The following is a 19189-nucleotide window of genomic DNA, read 5'->3' on the forward strand; positions in this document are numbered from 1 at the left end:
AGAAAATTCTCTTCACGTCATAGTGCTACATTTTAGTCATCGAAATGAACAGTGAAAACTCTCAAATCTATCATCCATGCATCCTGAAAACCACATATTGCACAATCGCGCAAAATGAAACCATGAAAAACATGTGCCTCACCATAGATCGGATTATTAGAAGGCAATTGTTCATGCTACGAAAGGATAACCAGGATAATCTACCATAAGGACGTGTAAACCCTAAAGCTACAGATATGCCGTGCATGTAAAATAGGAGCTTAGTACAACCGTAGTACAAAATCTACGCATACTAGACCGGACAAGTGCAGATTCAGGATCAATCAAATGTTCCTAGGAGGCAACCAAACCACAAATTTTACCTTTTTTTTAGCAGACAAATTTTACCTGCTAGCTACGGAAAATGGAATTGCTATTTCCGTCAGAAATTCACTATCGAGCTTAGAGCGGAAAACAAGGGCTCGTTGGGCTTTTTTCCTCGTCAGTTGGCTGTGCCCAAGCCCAATCGGTACGTACAAAGGCCCACTGGTAGAAGCCCACAACAGCCCAAGAAATGCCGAACCTAGCATCGCACCGGATGCTATAAAAGACCTCCGCCGCCTCCTCTCGCAAACCCTCTCTAAAACCCTAGCGATTAGGGTTCCTCCATTCCCCACCTCCGCGCCTCCACGCCGCCAGCGATCCATGGGCAAGTCCAGCAAGAAGTCCGCGGCTCCCGCCGTTGTGGCGCCGGCGGCCGTCGTCCCCAAGGGGAAGGCCGGCAAGAAGCGCGAAGCGGAGGACGAGATCGAGAAGGCCGTCACCGCCAAGAAGCAGAAGGCGGCGCCGGCCAAGGCCGTGCCCGTGCCCAAGGAGGACGCCAAGAAGGCCAAGAAGCAGCCGCCGCCCAAGAAGGCTGAGAGCAGCAGCTCTGAGGAGGACTCGTCCGAGTCCGAGGAAGAGGTATTGCTCCTGTCGCCGTTTTACCCCCTTTTCATGTTTGCTATGTATACTCTGTTCATGTGTATTGATTTGGCTACTGTTCTCTTTGGTAAGCGCCGTTTTGTGTAGCATGGACTGATGTTTGGTGCGTTTAGCTCTAATTTCTGGACTAATTTCTATACGTTGAATATATAATAAACTGGTGTTTGGTGCGTTTAGTACTAATTTCTGGACTAATATCTATACGTTGAATATATTAAACTGATGTTTGGTCCGTTTAGTACTAATAATATCTGGACGGCTCTTATGTTCAGAGCAATATAAGTGGTCAACGTCAGGTGACCATCTGAAAATCATATCTAAAATCACATGGAAGCTATTGTTTTGTCTGTAGCCAGACTAATCTCTCAGCTGTAGAGAAATATTACACCTATCACTGCTCCGTAGATACTATTAAGATTTTGTTTTCTGGCTAATACAACCATGTTATGACGTGGGTTATATATGTTCGTTCACTTATGCTTAATATATCTTTGCAGGTCAAGGTCCAGCCGAAGAAGACTGCCAAGCCTGTCAAACAGGAGTCTTCTGATGACAGCAGCGATGAGTCCTCTGACGAGGTAGAACGTCACTAATCTGATTCAGTTTTATCCTCATTTGACGAGGTGCTAATTATCTACTTCTCCTGTCTATTAAGGAACCTGCAAAGAAGCCTTCTGCTAAGCCTGTGGCCTCAGCTGCCAGCAATGGTTCCAAGAAAGCCAAGCAGGAGAGCAGCTCCTCCAGTTCCGAGGATGAGTCTGATGAGGATGAGGTAAATGTTTCACTTTTTTTTGTTTTGCTTTGATGCTCTTAGTTATTTTCACTTGTATTATCAGGATGTATTTCGCAGTGTAGTTTTGTGTCTGTTCATGAAACAATAAATTCCATCATTTGCATATCTAAAATATTTTTGGCCTTTCCATATTAGTAACTTTATCAGTAGCTTCTGTGAAATATGTGACATGTCAAGTCTCTCTGTACACTGTCATAGTGTTTCTACCTCACTTAACTGTGTTCTACATTTTTCAGAAACCTGCTCCAGTAAAGAAAGCACCAGCAAAGGAGGAGTCTGACAGCTCTGAGAGCGACTCTGATGATGAATCAGAGGAGGTCAGTTCAGGTTTACTTTGTTAGTTGATTCTATCTGTGCTTTAGTTAGTACTGAAGTGTTTCAATGTTCTTAGGCTGTGCCTGCCAAGGCCAAGGCTCCTGCTGTTGCTGCCAAGAAGGCTGTTTCTTCTGACAGTTCTGAGTCTGAGAGTGAATCTGAGGATGAGGTACCGCTGAAACTATGTTCTCATAGCCTCAAATTGTTGCTTCATAGAATTTTATTAATGTTTCCTCTCAACATGTAGGATAAATCTAAGAAAGCTGCCCCAGCTGCCAAGGTGACTCCTGCTGCTAAAAGGAAAGATGATTCAAGTGATTCCTCAGACAGTGATAGTGAGGAAGAGCCACCCCAGAAGAAGCAGAAGGTTCTGCGGCTGGTTGTCCTATTTATGTTTGACTTCTCTTTGCTTCTTTCGAAGATTATCATTTACATGTTTGTTTTTGATACACAGGATGCTGTGAAGGTTGCCCCCAAGTCTGCCAAAAAGGATAGTAGCAGTGATGATGAGAGTTCAGAAGAAAGCTCTGATGATGAGCCTAAAAAGGTAATATGGATTTCTGTCTTTATCGGATGTGGGCGAGCCTTTTGTTCGACAATGAGCTGTTGTTAACTAAGACTTGTTGTAATTCCCATAGCAGGCAGCCAAGGCAGCCGAGAGCAGTGGCTCTGAGGAAGACAGCAGCGATGACAGTGATGAAGATGACAAATCTGCTAAGACTCCTAAGAAGGTTGGTTCTCATGGTCATACGTATCTTAATCTACCCTTGTGAGTTTCCTTCTCAATTGGAATGATTGTCAAATGACTTTTGTTTTGCCACTCTACAGGAAGTGCCAACTGCTACAAAATCCCAGAAGGCTGAGGTTTAAAATCTGCACCTGATCTTGATACTTAGCTTTTCATAGATATAGTGGTATGTTATATGATTTTTTTATTACAGCCTAAAACTCCTGCTAGCAACCAAGGTCAGGCATCAGGGGGGTCTAAGACCCTCTTTATGGGGAACATTCCATTTGGTGCTGATTTTGAGCAAGTGTAAGTTCCCCTAGCAGAAGAAATTATTTTTAGCTTATTTGAATATTAAGAATTGTTTCCCCTTTCTGTTCGTAGGAAGCAATTTTTTGCTGATATTGCTGAGGTTGTTGATGTTCGTCTGGGTGTCCATGAAGATGGCCATCCTAAGGGATTTGGTCATGTTGAGTTTGCTACTGCTGAAGGTGCTGAGAAGGTAAATGTTTCTGTTCTATTTGTCTTCACTTTTAGTTTCTGTGAGGTTAATAATGTCTTTTCACTTCAATCTAGTCAGTTCTTCAAGTAATTATTTGATTTTTATATTTGCTGCTTTAGTTCAATCCGTGGCAGCATTGGTATAATACTTCAGCTACTAGAACAAGTATTTTTTCTTTCTTTCAGGCACTTAATGAGATGAATGGACAAGATTTTAATGGTCGTGCTGTGAGGCTTGACATTGCTGCTGAAAGAGGCGCAAGTGCTCCTCGCACCAGGTAATGTGAATTTAAAGGTCTAACATCTAGGATAGTTTCTCTACAGGTTATTTATCTGTATTTTGCTAATTCTTGTCGACCACAGGGATGGTGGATCTTTTGGCAAGCCAAGTGGAGGTCCCAGCCTTTCTGTATTTGTCAAGGGTTTTGATACTTCTCAACAGCGGGATGATGTAATTTCTTGTTTGTTTTGGTTCACCCTCTCCCTTGCACCCATTGTATTGAGAACCTTATCTAATCATTTGTTTCCCATTGTGAATTTTAGATCAACTTTGCTCTAAAAGAACATTTCTCCAAGTGTGGAGAGGTCACGCGTTTGTCAGTTCCGGTGGATTATGAGACTGGTGAATGCAGAGGGTAATTTAGCTAAACTTATAAAAGTGTTATGTTTAACCATTCAAAACTAGATGTGGATTAAGCAAAGAACTTGGAATAAAATACTCTTGAAGCTTTCTGGAATTTTAATAGTACTTGGTTTATTTTTTGTGAATTAACCATTCAAAATTAGATGTGGATTCAACAAACAACTTGGAATGATCTATTCTTGATGCTTTCTGGAATTTTAATAGTATTTTGTTTATTTTTTGTGAATTTGCAGTATAGCATACATGGATTTTGGCGATGAGAGTTCCTTCAACAAAGCACTTGAGCTAAGTGGGTCTGACCTTGGAGGTTACAATCTGTATGTGGCTGAGGCAAAGCCTAAGGGTGACTTCGGTGGTGGTGGTGGTCGTTCTGGAGGTAGAGATGGTGGACGTTCTGGTGGCAGGTTTGGCCGATCTGGTGGCCGTGATGGTGGTGGCAGGTTTGGCCGATCTGGTGGCCGCGGTGGTGGCAGGTTTGACCGATCTGGTGGCCGTGATGGAGGTAGAAGAGGAGGAAGAGGCTTTGGCAGGCAGAGCGCTGGGACTGCTAGCGCGGGTAAGATATCATATGTTGTGTTGTATGACAGTATTTTCTACAGCGAGGAACTCTGTTCTCATTCATTTTATTCTTCTTCTCAGGAAAGAAGACAACATTTGACGATTAGAGAAGAGCCCAAACTACTCTGCAGCAACAAGTTGTGTCTCCAGGTCAAGAAAAAAAACAAGTTGTGTCTCGGACGTTTAGCCCTGTGTTTCCTTAAGACTATTTGGTGTTGGATACCAGTATCGTTGTCCTAGTGGACTAGTAACATTTTTGTCTGTAATATGGGCTGTTCTCCCTATGGTTGGGTCGGCCATGATGCAATGCAAGGATTCTATTATAATATGTTATACCTAGTGTTTTGCCTCCTGTGGTGCTACTCTCTTCTGTTTTTGTTTGCCTTTTTCATTTCCTTTGCTGTGTGGATTTTTCCCTATATTTTCATCTGTTTGTGGCCATCTTTTGTGCTGCCTTTTTATGATGTTAGTCTCTTCATTCAGTGCAGTGGAATTTCTGTTCTGCACGATGACATAATTAATCATCATCAGAATCGGGACTTTCCTATAACCATACATTCAGTTGCAACGTAAATACACAATGTCGCTATTTGCGTGGCACTGACACTACTGTTCCAGGACAGTTTGGGCCGAACTTCCGTGGGGCCACTGTCACAATGGTTTCAGGATTGTTTGGGCCTAAAGCCTTCTCAATGCGGCGATGCGCAACCCCCCCCCCCCCTTTTCTTGTTGTGTCTCTCAATGTTTGCCTTTTTAGTGGATAAGTTTTAACATGATTGTTCTTGCTTATAATATATACTGCTATCATCACATCATGGATTTATTTTTCATGTTCTTGAATAATAATGAAGCATATATCAATATTTATAATTTTTATTTCGGGCTATCCAACTATGCAGCATGGATTTTATCATTTGAGCTTCCAAGTTGTAATTCACAAAGCGCATGTGCTCTTCAAGGTGGTGAGAGTAGGGCTGGCTGCTATAGAGAGGAGTTTTGGATGTTCTACTTAGGTCAAAGGAGCAAGCATGCTGAGTTATCTCTGTAGAAGCACTGTGTTGCTCATTATGGTTTGTCTATGAGCTATTAGGATACCCATGATATATATGCTGAAAATAGAAATTCATAAATATAAGTTAGTTGGGTGGGGTTTTATTTCTTATTTCTGAACTAATCTGGCCTACCCTCTTAAAAAGGTTTATCACTCAGTAGCTAACGTGTACCCGATTATTATTTTTTGTCTCGGTACTAGCTCGACTTTGTTGCAGTATGTGAACTTCGCAGACTACTCCATTTGCATGGACTTTTTAAAGAAATTAGCATTGGTTATCATTCACTTGCCAGCTTGTAGGAAATGCTTTGCACGGATCTGATTGCTGGCCTTTTGAGTGCCACAAATCATTAAGATTGAAGGAAGTTAGAACATAATCTTTTGTTTAAAGGTAAATATGCATATGTCTGCAGCTACACATTGGATCTTAATTATATTAGATAGGGACGAGATTGAACCGCCAAGGACCGGCGAGGAGCTACCTCAAGGGGCAGCCCAACCACTAGTATCCAAAATGGACAGCAGTAGCCAGCCTGAATTTAGGCCTTCACGTATCTCAAGCCTGATAAAACCGCCCCTAAGTGTGGTCACACATACATAAAATGGGCAACCGTAAGCCGGCCTGAATCTAGGCCTGCTTTGCGTGGCCACGGTGATGCGCGTGGTGTCCTTCTATGACCTTCCTGAGCATCCTTGTTCCGCCGCTTGCGATTGGCACGCCACTCCTGGCCACGCTCCTCTTCCAGCCGGTACTCCTCTTCCACCGTTACGTGCGCCCGCTGCTCGAGTGAGGGCAGCTGGAGGAGGAACTCTGATGCACGCGGGAACTTTCCCACGCCCTCCTCCCGCTTGCCATTGTTGTCTCATCGAGCTTGCCATGGGATGGGCGGTGCCGCTCATGGAAGACAATACACGTGGCGCCCTTTGAGTTGCCGCGTTGGGTGCACCACGTCACCCAAACGGTCACCCGAATGCCGCCCCCTATCCGTGTGTGCGCGGCCACCCAAACGGTAAAAAACGGATTGTTCGATTTGGATAGCTGCATTGGATATGCCTTAAGGGTGTCTCTAAAGTGACTGTTGCGTCAAGCTGCACATAAAAAGGGGAAAACCCTGGCTGACGCATTCACGACCTAGTTTTGAGACCGAAATGCGTCGCCGTGGACACGGCGCGGTCAACACATGTGTCCACGTCATTCTCCTTCGGAACTACCAGCTGTGTGTTTTGCGTTCTCCTTCAGCACCTTAGTAATGGTTGCTTCTGTCGCTTCGGTCTTCTGCGCCGCATTTGTGGCGCTACTCCACCTCCTCCGCGCCAACTAGACATTATAGATGAAGAAGCACCCAATCTTCTTAAGAGGAGCAGTCCAGCTGCGTTTTGGAAACTCCTACACCTACAACCAACGCCATCTGTCACCAACGCCATGGGCACCGCTCCGCAAGATGAAGAAATACCGCGAGGTTGGATCATCTTTTGCTTGCAAGAAGAAAACAATTTCGCGCAAAAACTATTCGTGGAGGGCGGTTCCTTGGCGGGATGCGGGTCTACTAGGCGGCGGTTGGTACCTCAATTCCCCGCATGCATGTCCCGATGCCTCTGATGCTGCGCGAGGGACGCGGGCGCCAATTCGAGATCCGCGACCGCCATTTCATCGTGGTGTTTGGATCTGCACGATAATCCGGTCTTCGCCCTCGACTACTACAACTGGTCCACCCAATTCGAGTTCCAACCGCATCGCCACGTGGGTTACCTCGGCGATATGGACTTCTTCAACCAGGAGCGCGGCGTCGGCCTCGACGACGTCGAGAAGGATGGAGACGAAACCCACGATTAGGGCTGGAATTCGAGTCGAGCCGAGCCAGCTCGACTTGACTCGCTAAAGCTCGGTCAACAATCGAGTTAGCTCGACTCGACTCGTTTAACAATCGAGTCCGGATTTGAAACTCGGCTCGACTCGCAAAGCTCGCGAGTAACTCACGAGTAGCTCGTTTAAAACTGTCAAATGGAACATGTAATATGTACAATGCATTTTCCCCGAATATTTGGGCATAAATAATGAACAACAAGCATTAGGACTATGGTACCACAAAAATATAAACCACAACAATCAATATATATCATCAGCATAAGATTGCCAAGTTGAGAAACCACAAATATATTTGCGCATTTTGGTGGGCTTGGGCCGAATTCATTTTTATCGAGCTAAACAAGCTACTCGCGAGTTCGATGAACTCGGCTCGTTTAGCTTGAACTCGTTTAACAACAAAATATGAAACTCGGCTTGGCTCGTTATACACCGAGTTCGAGTCGAGGCGAGTCGAGTCACGAGTTACTCGTTTAGCTCGCGAGTTTCGAGTTTTAATTCCAGGCCTACCCACGATTCCTAGACGACGGCCACGACGACAACCTAGTTGCTCCACACGGCAGCGTGAACCATGAACTCCAACCAGCGAACCTCAACCAGCTCGCTCAGTGGATGACCTCGCCTTCCAACTACGAACTCCCGCGTAGGCCCAAGGGAGGCCACTAACTCCTACGCCGCTTCCTCATGCTGTACGCCGTCTCTTCCCACACCAACACCACCGCCAACGGCTCATTAGTCTCTGCACTTGCCGTGGCCTTGGGTGCCTCCGGTCTTCATCGACCTCATCAACGACGACAAGTAGGGAGGCATGGCGGACGCCCTAGGATTATTTTCTAGTCTTTTTATTATTTTTCAGCACTATGTAAATTCATTCTATTAATTAAAAAAATGTAATTGGATAAAAATGCGTCAGGCCTCTAAGGGCTAGCCGACCTAAACAGACACATGAGGAAACGGGCCTAATTTAATATCGGCGGCCCAACAACGGACACTTTTCATACTCCGTATCTAAAATGAATATGGCCTAACTTTCCCGTTGGGCCAGCCTCCAGGGGGGTGCTTTACACCGACCTGCTCGGTGGGTAGCGACGAGCCGCACACCCCCGGCCGTTGTTGGGCCTGGCCCACGATAGCGATTTCAGTTCCTAAACATTTTTTTTAGATTTGAACAATTTTCAAATTGAAACAAATATTAAATTGGAACAAATTTTCGAAATTTATTATTTTTTATATATGAACAATTTCTGAAGAATTTTTTAAAATTTGAACAAAATCCGAAGAACATTTTTGAAATTTGAACAAATTTTAAATTTAAACAATTTTCGTATTCGAACAATTTTTATATTTGAACAATTTCGAATTTGAAAAATATCATATTTGAACAATTTTTGAATTTGAACAATTTTTATACTTAAACAATTTTTAAATTTGAATTATTTCGAATATTTGAGATAGAACATTTTACATTTAAAATATATTTTTAAAAATTAAATCTTAAAAATGAAAAAGAAACATAAAAAGAAATAGAAAAGAAAAAAAAGAAAACATAAATAAAACAAAAAACAAAAAATAACACAAACTGGGCCGACCAGGCTGGCCCATACCACGCGCGCGGGGGTGTGCGGCGCGCGGTAGCCACTGACCTGGTCGGCATATAGGATTTGCCAGCCTCCAGGGTAGGCAACCTCCCCAGCTCGTGTATCCCTTAGATCTTCCCGGCGGCAGTGCTCCGTCCACTGGCCTGCTTCTCATCCTTTGCCTCCTGGACGAGGCTGCATAGAAGCTGCAAAGCTCCCAGACCTGTTGCTTCTCCCCTTCGCCGTCTCATCACGCAAGCAGTCCATCTGATTGCTGTTTCCCCAAGTCCTCCGCGTCCGTCCTCGATGATCAGATACATGCTGCAAGGAGACTCCAGAATCCCCTTCCCTGTTGCACCCCCGCTTCCTGGCAGGTATTTTGTGGGGCTCATGTTCCATTGTCGAGCAGCCACTTCTCGTTGCATACTCAAAAGGTAATCCTTGTCTTTGTAGGAACTAGGAAACACTAATCATAGTAATCCTTGTCTTTGTAGGAACTAGGAAACACTAATCATACTACTTTTGTATGGACCACATCGTGCTCTGGTTTGTCGATTTTTTCGGTGAAAGTGGTTACTAAGTTTTGCTCTGTTAGTCAAATGGAAATTTGATGTAATGATGCGACTTACCAAATTTCTGCGGGATGTATATGTTGACAAAATGTTCAAGCAAAAATGATTATTTGACATCAAATTTGAGGATAGTCCTGCCTGGAAGGAAATTCAGTCTCATTTATCTCACTCTGTTTTTTATTCGATAGTCTTTATCAACTACATCTCCTGATCTTATAAGGATCTTTTCTTGCAGGGATATACAAAGTCTTTATCAACTACATCTCCTGATCATATAAGTACTCTTGCCTTACAGCTGATACAGACAGTCAGAGACATTCAGATAAGTTTTGCAGAAAGGAGGTTTTCACTAAGGACAGAGATGAGCCTAGACATCACATAACATCTTTTTTCTAAACTAGTAAGGTGCCCGTGCTATGCTACGGAAACACAAGAAAGAATAAATGACAAGTATGCAAGGAGAATAGTTGCAACGGCACTTTCCAACATAATAATCAATCAGTTATTTCATTTTAGTCAAGCATCAATTGGTGATCAACATTGTTATTCTTTCCAATTGCAGTGGTGGGCAAAAATGGTACATTCATAAATCAATGGTTATAACAACTGACATTCATATATAACATATATCATATCACAATCAAACACGCCAAATATTGAATCTGAATGTCCAAAAGTACATAAAAAACCACCCTAGGCCAAAACTTTCAAATACCAAATTATTACATCAATGCTCCATCTACTTGACCCAAATTACAACTGACATTCATCATGGTAACTATAATGATGGTACACTCAAAATTACTTATCAGCCAACTGGTTTGATTCCCGCTTGCTAATTTGTCCCTTAGAACCACCTTCACAAAATTAAAGCTGCACAAAAATATTTAGGACAAGATATAGCATAAATGTAGCTTTAGAGATAGTAGACAACTTGTTAACCAGTTAAATATACAGACTTGTCATCCATAGTTGGGATTTGTATGTGGTAGATACCATCTACAAAGTACACTGAGCTAATGCACAGATCCATTCCAATAGCATATAAGAGAGACAGAATAGGAGCATCAGGACATGTTTATTACCAAGATCCTAATACCAATATCTTACTTACCGACATAAACATTGTTATCTTACTTACTGCTGATGCCGGTATGGTACATAATGGATTGATCAAGGGTGAAGCACCTAACTCAGGGCATTGCATTGCGATGGATTCGGCACATGGAGTGGCTCTCCTAGCAGTGTAATTTTCCTTTACACGATTCAGCAATGCTTGCCTCTGCTCCGGTGGTAAACTCTACAGCCGCGCTCTTCGGCGTGCATTCTTTTCTTGCCTTTCTTCAAGTGTTAAACTTTGCATACGACTCCTTCGGCGAGCATTGATCTCTTCCCTGGCCTCGGGCGTTAAACTTTGCCTGCGAATTCAATCACGTTCCTTCCTGGCTTTCCTTTGCTCTGGTGTAAGGCTAGCATAGCGCGCAGAATCATACGAGCGCTTTCTTCCTAAAAATAATTGAATGATAAGAAATTTTTCTAATTAATAAAAACCTATTAATATACAGAAATATCCTTCAAGGTATATAGTACATTACCCTTTGAGCTTTCTCCTTGATCCAACGTGGCAATTGATGTTAGAGTACGAATAGCAGGAAATCTTGTAGCTAATTGGCTTGGTACATGTTCACCTTCTGAGGACGGATCACTTCGGTTTCTGGTGTTAGATGGCTCATGTATGAACAAACCTGTTGAAATACAGAGCATACCGCTCAGACACAATTATTTTGCTTTGTCATGTTCATGCAACACTGTTACAAATATTCCAGCATGAACAATGACGGCTTAACTTTTCAATAATTATAATAATTTATTGTTCTGTATAGTTTCAAGGGTAAGAGTAAGAACCTTGATTTCCTTCAGCAGAGCAATCTATTGGATGCCACGGCATTGTCGAAACGACCTGTACTTAAAGATAAGTTTATTACCTACACTTCCCTGGAGAAAAAATGAGCTATCATGAGTTTTCATGTTAATTAATCACGAATTCATATGAAGCTTTCTACAATATAGTGTTTCTACATTTGGTAATAAGGTCACATCATTTATTAATTCTCCATGTCATATTTATTAGGAGTCGTTTTTATCATCATCTGCTACTGAAACACGTTTTTTAGTCCTTCATGCCATACTTGATATGCTTGCTTCTGCTCCGGTGGTAAACTCTGCCGCCGCGCTCTTCGGCATGCATTCTTTTCTTGCCTTTCTTCAAGTGTTAAACTTTGCATACGACTCCTTCGGCGAGCATTGATCTCTTCCCTGGCCTCGGGCATTAAACTTTGCCTGCGAATTCTATCGCGTTCCTTCCTGGCTTTCCTTTGCTCTGGTGTAAGGCTAGCATAGCGCGCAGAATCATAGGAGCGCTTTCTTCCTAAAATAATTGAACGATAAGAAGTTTTTCTAATTAATAAAAACCTATTAATATACAGAAATATCCTTCAAGGTATATACGGTTATAGTACATTACCCTTTGAGCTTTCTCTTTGATCCAACGTGGCAATTGATGTCAGAGTACGGATAGCAGGAAATCCTGTAGCTAATTGGCTTGGTACATGTTCACCTTCTGAGGACGGATCACTTCGGTTTCTGGTGTTAGATGGCTCATGTATGAACAAACCTGTTGAAATACAGAGCATACCGCTCAGACACAATTATTTTGCTTTGTCATGTTCATGCAACACTGTTACAAATATTCCAGCATGGACAATGAAGGCTTAACTTTTCAATAATTATAATAATTTATTGTTCTGTATAGTTTCAAGGGTCAAAGTAAGGACCTTGATTTCCTTCAGCAGAGCAATCTATTTGATGCCACGGCATTCTCGAAACGACCTGTACTTAAAGATAAGTTTATTACCTACACTTCCCTGGAGAAAAAATGAGCTATCATGAGTTTTCATGTTAATTAATCACGAATTCATATGAAGCTTTCTACAATATAGTGTTTCTACATTTGGTAATAAGGTCACATCATTTATTAATTCTCCATGTCATATTCATTAGGAGTCGTTTTTAGTATAGAGTAATCAGTATGCTAAAAGTTCTCATCTGCTACTGAAACACGTTTTTTAGTCCTTCATGCCCATACTTGATATGTCTGAAGAAACTTTTTGCAGTGGTTCAGCAGTGCAGCAACGAAACCTCAAGGTTCTTCTAATCAGAAGTAACAAAATCTGAAATATCTACAAATAGTGGGCATATTAATGTTGTAGTGGTTGAGTTCCAAAAAATTGGGCAGCCGCACATTACTTCACTCATGAGTACAAGGGCATAGTTCTATCAGTCATGATCTGGCCATCCATGAGCAACGTTAATTCTCTCATGACTACCTTTGTAATTTCTTCCCACCCTACAAATCACACTCGTGTATTTATTGCTTAAAGTAAGCAAAGAAAGGTACATATTTTCTGATGTTCTGGGAGATGAATCATACTTTCAGAAACCATTTATTTAGCTCTCAATCAAGAAGGAAGGGCACGAACTCAGAGGCTCAGAGCTATACCTTGCCGAGATGTACAAGAAATGGCGAAGTAGACTGGTGAGGCTGCGAAGCGCTCGCCCTTGTTGTGGATGCGATGCAGCCCCAAAGCGAGCAACGCACACAGGGGGTGCGGCCTCGACGCGGTCCGGCACCAGAGAGCGGATGCGTCGGCAGGATGCAATCTGTAGGCTGTCCCGATGAATCGATGGGGAGCGACGATGACGGCAGGGGCCAAGCCTCCACGCTCTCACACTGACGGCGAGTGAGCGCGGCGTCCGCGGTCTCGGCGAGCAATTGCGTCAGCAGGGGCGGGGTCTCCACACGATTCGGATTGCTTCAAGCGAATACGGCGACTGAGACATGCCGATGCGTGAGGGGAGGAAATAAATTAAAGAGAAAGAGGGAGTGAGAGGAACCGGGCCTTGCAGCGCGGGGATAAGGTTCGGTTTGAAATTCGAATGGAGGTAGACAACCATTGGAAATTGCAGGCGGCACCGGCGGGAGGAGAGGCAGACTGGAGCTGGGAGGCGGCCAGGCGAAGACAGGGGTAGGGGAGGGGATCGTGATATTTTTTTTTATGTTTCTAGTACTATCGAAGAGGGGTTCTGGAGTACTCCGGATTATACCTCGTGTTTCCTTCCGCTGCTTGAGGTACGTTACATATATTTACTCGGGCCCATACATCAGACTGAGAGACAAGGGGTGTGAACGGACGACCATGAACTGAGTCTTTTAAGAGTAGGAAAGATATAACAATATATGTGTGATTTGATGCCATGCCAATGAAAATATAGATACTTGGGACTTACTTTGCTATGTTAAATGTTAGGCAGCGTACGGTAGAAGAGCACTTGCACACTTTCATGCCAATATTTCTAGGAATTCATCCTTGTCTGCATCATTGAACTATTTAAAGTGTCATTTCTTGAGTCGGATTTATGTATATCCTCGTGGACGGTTGTCTAGATCCACTTCCCTGCCAAATTTGTAACTCCTGGATGTTCTCTTCCTTTTCAGGTTTATACTTGTTTTGAAACTGCGAACAAGTTCATACATTCCCTCTGTTAGTGACAAAATAATATTGTTTGTCATTGTCAATGCAACACAGAGCACTACAGTATGTTGTATTGTGATGATTGTTGCGGTAACAATAGAGTCAATTGTGGCCTTGATCAAGCCTTAATTCATCTGTTCTTTGTAAGCAGATCAACTACATGTTGGGTTGCACTGGAAATACCTTTAATAGAGCTTTCTCCCTTGTGATATTGGCAAAACGGAGTAGCAATTTGAGCAAAATAAGCAACATCTACAATCTGCTGTTGTAAAAATTCCCAACCCCTACGAACACACTTGCTTTATACTCGCCATCATACTTATGAGCATTATCAAACGTAAGCAACAAATGTAGACCATATGGGATTGCATCTTGACCTCACCATCACTTCAGTTCTCTATTAGAGAAATTCTTTTCATACTACTGTTAAAATAGACGGCAACGAACGCCATAATGGTCTAGTAAAGACAATTCCCTGCTGAGAGCGGACTGCAAGCCAGATTCACAGCTTCTTACTGCACCGCTAACAAATCTTTTGCTGATGAATGAATTCGGCCAGCAATGGGACTCAACAAAATCAAAGTATCGATACACACTCGAAGGTGGTAACACTACCATCGACCTCGTATATGTCTGACAAAAGGCTAAAACATCCGTGTACAGAGGTTGCATGCCAAGCACCATCTTGAGCACAGTATTTTCACTCGATAGAATCACCAGCAGTTGAACATCAAAATAAAGGTTTCGTGCTGATGATCTATTATGTCCAATTGACATCAATTCAAAATACACACTAGAACAAACTACTGCACGCACAACAGCACAAGAACATAAGGAGACAGCTAGCAATAGTATAAGAAGCTCATGAATCATGATGAAAATGCAAGGCATTGCTACCCCAAGTTCCAGTGAAAGAAGCACCGGGCTGGATTAAGTTGAATTTCACGTACTACTTGCAAACTACCAAGTTCCATTGAAAGAAGCACCAGACTGTTTATCTTGTCAAAGTTAAGGATAGACTAAGAACAAAATTGGATTTCTTTCCCATGTGTTTCGAAAAGAAGATACTTCACCAAAACCTCACATGTGCATTAACCGTGTAGTATATCAAACTGCGCATTCCCACATCAAGTACAGGGCAACACAGAAGATATAAGATCCTGAATTAGCATACATGCTGTCGTAAAGAAGCCCCAGTATAATGTTCTCAATCATGTACAGTGGCCAATGCAATTCCAGATTTCCACGTCGATGGATTTTTGTTAATGTTTGACAAGTAGGCTAAACCATCATCCATCAAAGTGTACAGAGCTTGGTGTGTCAAAGCACTATATCTTAAGCATAGTTATTTCCCTTGATAGAATCACCAGCTGTTTAACATCAAAATGAAGTATTGAGGCAGGTTTTGTGTGGATGATCTATTACTCCCACCCAATAAGTGTCAGGGCCCTGACTTACTATTATGCATCAGAGGGAGTATGTCAAACCGACATCAGTTCGAAATGCACACTAAAACAAACTACTGCACGCACAACAGCACAAGAACACAAGGAGACAGCTAGCAATAGTATAAGAAGAGGTAATGATGAAAATGCCAAGGCATTGCTACCCTTCTCCCTTTTCCAATTATATCCCCATTTTTTACAATGGCCGACGTCTAGCAAACAACCTAGACATCAATCTACTACTCCAACATAAACAACAACCTAATCTGGATCAAGACACACACCCCTCACAACAACTTGAATGGACACGAATCCCTCCAATTTCCTATACACTACCCTCGCCAAAAGAACTTAGTCACCTACTGAAATCACTAGAATCCTATTGTCAGAGAAAGAAGCGCCACCTAATCTGGAGACCGAGCATCATCCCCATCAGAATCAAAGCCACCCGAGCTCCTGGACCCAGAATCTGCAAACAATTCAAAGGGTCACACAACAAGTCATCCAGAAATGAGCAATTTGGGCAGTGGAGGCATTAACACATCTTCCACCATACCACTCGATGAAGATGAACCGCTATCGGACCCACTTGAGCTGCTGGCCACCTGGGCATCTTTCTCGATCTCCACAGACTGGTAATTCGCTGCTGGCATCTCATCACCAATATCCACATACTCATCGATCATCTCAGCCTCTGAAGACCTCTTGTGCGGCGCATCAGTCTCCTGCACGAAACAAGAAAAACAGAGCAACCTAAATAAGAACGCAATACAGCATTCCTTGACTATCAGGAATGAATGGCCACATTGTGACTTACCGAGTCCCCAATTTCAACCACCGAAGGAGAATCCACATTCACCATCACCATATCATCCTCGGCGGGAAGGAGAGGAGGCATTACAGCACCACCATTCTGCCGACCCTTCTTGAGAACCTTCTTCAAATTGACGACGAACCGATCGAGCTCCCACAGCGTCTCGACATCCATTTCCTCGAAATCGAGCTCCACAACATCCCCCATCAGGGCCGGATCGGTGCTCCTCTTCTGCACAATCTGCAGCACGTTCACCATCTTCTCCTCGGGCAGGCTCTCGATCTCCACCCTGAGCCTGTGCATCTCCTCCTCAGTCATGTCCCTCTTGTTGGGGTCCCTGGCCTTGGGCTTGGGCCTCTTCCCAACGACACCCATCCTCAGCGGCTCCTGCGAAATCAGAGGGACCGGCGGCGCCTGCACCGGCACAGGAATCAGCCGCTGCGGCGGCGGTGAGAAATCGAGCGGCATTGCCGACTCAGCCCGCTCGCGCTCCTCCTCGAACCAGGAGACGGCCTCCGCGTAGAGCGCCTCGAAGTTGGCGAGCAGGTTGCCCGCGGATCTGTGCACCTCGTGGCCCACGGGGTTGTAGCGCAGCGCGTTGGCGAAGGTGAGCCGCACGTCCTCCGCGAAGGCCTCGTGGGAGGCGTACGCCCCCGCCGCGAGGGTGGATTTCACGGTGCCGAGATCCATGGGGTTTCTGATGACGGCGTGGTAGTCGTAGAGCTTGAACTTCTCGACGTCGACGGGGCGGTTGAACCAGACGGAGTTGCGCTGCTTGCGGAGCTTGGTGAGGATCTGCGCGCACCGGGCCAGCATCGCGTCCCGGAGATGTGGAGGGGGTGGTGGGGGGTGGGGGTGGGGTGGAGGGCGCTGGTCCTCCCACGTGTCGATGTGGGAGAGCAGGGCGCGGACGCGGCCGAGCTCGCGGGTGAGCCGCGCGCGCACCTCCCGGGCCTCCCTGCGGGAGAGGGAGGACGGGCGGATCAGGACGTGGCCCGACGGCGAGGGCTCCGGCGAGGCCGCGGGCGGAGGCGCTGGACGCCGGGGCGGTGGCGGCGGCGGGGAGGAGGTGCGGTGGTGGTTAGGGTTTGGGGTCGGGCGGTGGTTAGGGTTGGAGGGTTTGGGCATGCGCGGGACGCGGGCGTCGGCCCAATGGTGGTGGTGGTGGTGGGCCTCATTCCGGCCGGCGAGCACGGCCGAGGTCATCGCCGGCGGCGGCGGCGGCGGCGCGCGATCTCTCACGATCTCCGGCGGGAGGTGGCCATGGCGCGTGCGTCGGGAAATGGGCTCCGCGGGCTATCGGGTGGCCCGCCCGGTTGGAAGCTTTGGGGGATTTGGGTGAGGAGAGGAGGGGAATGGGTCGGCCTTTAATAGCAGCGGGGCGTGGCCGCAGGCGTCGCGGGCACGATCTGGACCGTTGGTTCCAGCACTTCGAACGCGATGAACGGTCTAGATCTCTTCCAGCCGGCCAGCGGAGCGTGGAGGGCCTGGGGCGCCGGTTGTCGCCACATGTCGTGCACCGAGAGCAGGCGCGCCTCTTTTCGCTTGGATAACCGCTACGTGCACGCGAAGGACCGAGTGGCTGTTAGAGAAGATAACACTGCCATGTGGGGTCATCTAACGCGATATGATATGTGAGTACCGTGGACGAAAGGTGGAGCCGTTTTGGCAGTGAATGTTTCTAATCTGCGGGTAGGTTCCGGGTTCGCGTGTGAGTTTCGGGGATGCGTTTCTTGCGCGAGCCCTGCTGAGCCTCACGAATTGTGTGCGTCTCACGAGTTGCCCGCTTTTGCGATTTTCTGCGGACGGGACCTTTACCATTTCTCCAACACGTCCCTGAGCAATATTCCAATTGCAGTCAGCCGGCAAACCTGCTGCACTGAAGACTGAACTTGTTGAATTCATCCACGCAAACTTTCAACTTTATTCATGGAAGAGATGTATTCTTCTAAAAGCCACTACAAGATCATTTTGCTCATTATTAAATTAGTTTTATCACTATTTATTTACTTTCAGGACAATATCATTTTTTACATACCAAAAAGCCAAATAAACCAACACAAGATGGACACCCCTGTTAAATAAGTGGTTGCATGTTTCTTTTTCCTCTAAATCACGGAGCCACAACTCGAATGTATATCATCTACTAACATAAGTAGTGGGGTGAATCACACCTAACCTATGTGAATCAAGTGTTGAACGGATTGTTCTTTAACAACCTAACCAATGAAAGCTTACCATTACATTGGAGTAGATTAGGTGCCTAGGCAGTCATCAATGTTGTTTAGTCTTGTACTACTACTACTTGAAACTTATGATTGTCCCATTTAACGTGGAGGTACATATCCTATATACCTTAGTATGCAAGCATTATATAGTAGATGGAACACATAATATGTGCATCGTTTAATTTTGAAACGTGCATTTTAGTTGTTATCATTTTTCAGTATTCACTGGTACAAGCAAAAAGTAAAGAGTTTTATTACATAATGTCATTGAGTTCATAACTAAGTCATCCTAGTGCTATCGAGGGGAATGCTTGATTAGCATTTACAACCAAACAAAAAAAAGGTCAACCTAATGCTAATAAATAGCATTTGAGCAATGCTTGATTAGCAATTACAACCAAACAAAAAAAAAGGTCAAGCTAATGCTAATAAATAGCATTTGAGCAATGCATGGAAACGAAAAAAAAACCCGAGACAAATGCTAAACTCGTACTGTGCATTTTTCGTACAGCTGACATCCCTATTTGGTTCACAATATCCGGCGAA

At 44.6% G+C, this 19189-nt stretch overlaps 2 protein-coding genes and 1 long non-coding RNA gene across 4 annotated transcripts; 2 read left to right on the forward strand and 1 right to left on the reverse strand.

Moving 5' to 3' along the window:
* The first annotated feature begins 657 nt into the window (after positions 1-657).
* On the forward strand, positions 658-4828 carry LOC124688864 (nucleolin 1-like). Of its 2 annotated transcripts, none has more exons than XM_047222484.1 (16): positions 658-942; positions 1461-1541; positions 1619-1735; positions 1993-2073; positions 2148-2240; positions 2319-2438; positions 2526-2618; positions 2710-2802; positions 2900-2935; positions 3013-3107; positions 3183-3300; positions 3486-3577; positions 3663-3750; positions 3843-3934; positions 4176-4498; positions 4582-4828. In XM_047222484.1, exons 1-16 carry the CDS (start codon positions 685-687, stop codon positions 4605-4607), a joined length of 1806 nt encoding a protein of 601 aa, XP_047078440.1. In that variant the 5' UTR covers positions 658-684; the 3' UTR covers positions 4608-4828. The 2 variants fall into 2 exon arrangements, with proteins under 2 accessions (XP_047078440.1, XP_047078444.1); XM_047222488.1 differs by having other exon boundaries at positions 2713-2802.
* Positions 4829-9121: 4293 nt separating this feature from the next.
* Positions 9122-9961, forward strand: LOC124683025. Its single transcript, XR_006996534.1, has 2 exons — positions 9122-9426; positions 9800-9961. It is a non-coding gene; the product is annotated as an uncharacterized LOC124683025 (long non-coding RNA).
* Positions 9962-15742: 5781 nt separating this feature from the next.
* Positions 15743-17636, reverse strand: LOC124683026 (transcription factor GTE7-like). The gene is made up of 3 exons (XM_047217607.1): positions 16419-17636; positions 16158-16326; positions 15743-16070 (listed from the first exon to the last, which is right to left on the reverse strand). The coding sequence occupies exons 1-3, from the start codon at positions 17619-17621 to the stop codon at positions 16006-16008; spliced, it is 1437 nt and encodes a 478-aa protein (XP_047073563.1). The 5' UTR covers positions 17622-17636; the 3' UTR covers positions 15743-16005.
* Positions 17637-19189: the final 1553 nt, after the last annotated feature.

This window comes from Lolium rigidum, chromosome 1 (genome assembly GCF_022539505.1).
Source record: "Lolium rigidum isolate FL_2022 chromosome 1, APGP_CSIRO_Lrig_0.1, whole genome shotgun sequence".
In the NCBI taxonomy this organism is placed as follows: domain Eukaryota; kingdom Viridiplantae; phylum Streptophyta; class Magnoliopsida; order Poales; family Poaceae; genus Lolium; species Lolium rigidum.

Bases quoted from the DNA above. Each gene is read 5' to 3' on its own strand.
- LOC124688864 (XM_047222484.1), top strand. From the start codon at position 685: ATGGGCAAGTCCAGCAAGAAGTCCGCGGCTCCCGCCGTTGTGGCGCCG. The intron at 3,108-3,182 runs GTAAGTTCCCCT...TTCTGTTCGTAG, and splicing joins GGTGCTGATTTTGAGCAAGT to GAAGCAATTTTTTGCTGATA. The intron at 3,301-3,485 runs GTAAATGTTTCT...TCTTTCTTTCAG, and splicing joins CTGCTGAAGGTGCTGAGAAG to GCACTTAATGAGATGAATGG.
- LOC124683026 (XM_047217607.1), bottom strand. From the start codon at position 17,621: ATGACCTCGGCCGTGCTCGCCGGCCGGAATGAGGCCCACCACCACCAC. The intron at 16,327-16,418 runs GTAAGTCACAAT...TGTTTCGTGCAG, and splicing joins TGGTTGAAATTGGGGACTCG to GAGACTGATGCGCCGCACAA. The intron at 16,071-16,157 runs GTATGGTGGAAG...AATTGTTTGCAG, and splicing joins CGGTTCATCTTCATCGAGTG to ATTCTGGGTCCAGGAGCTCG.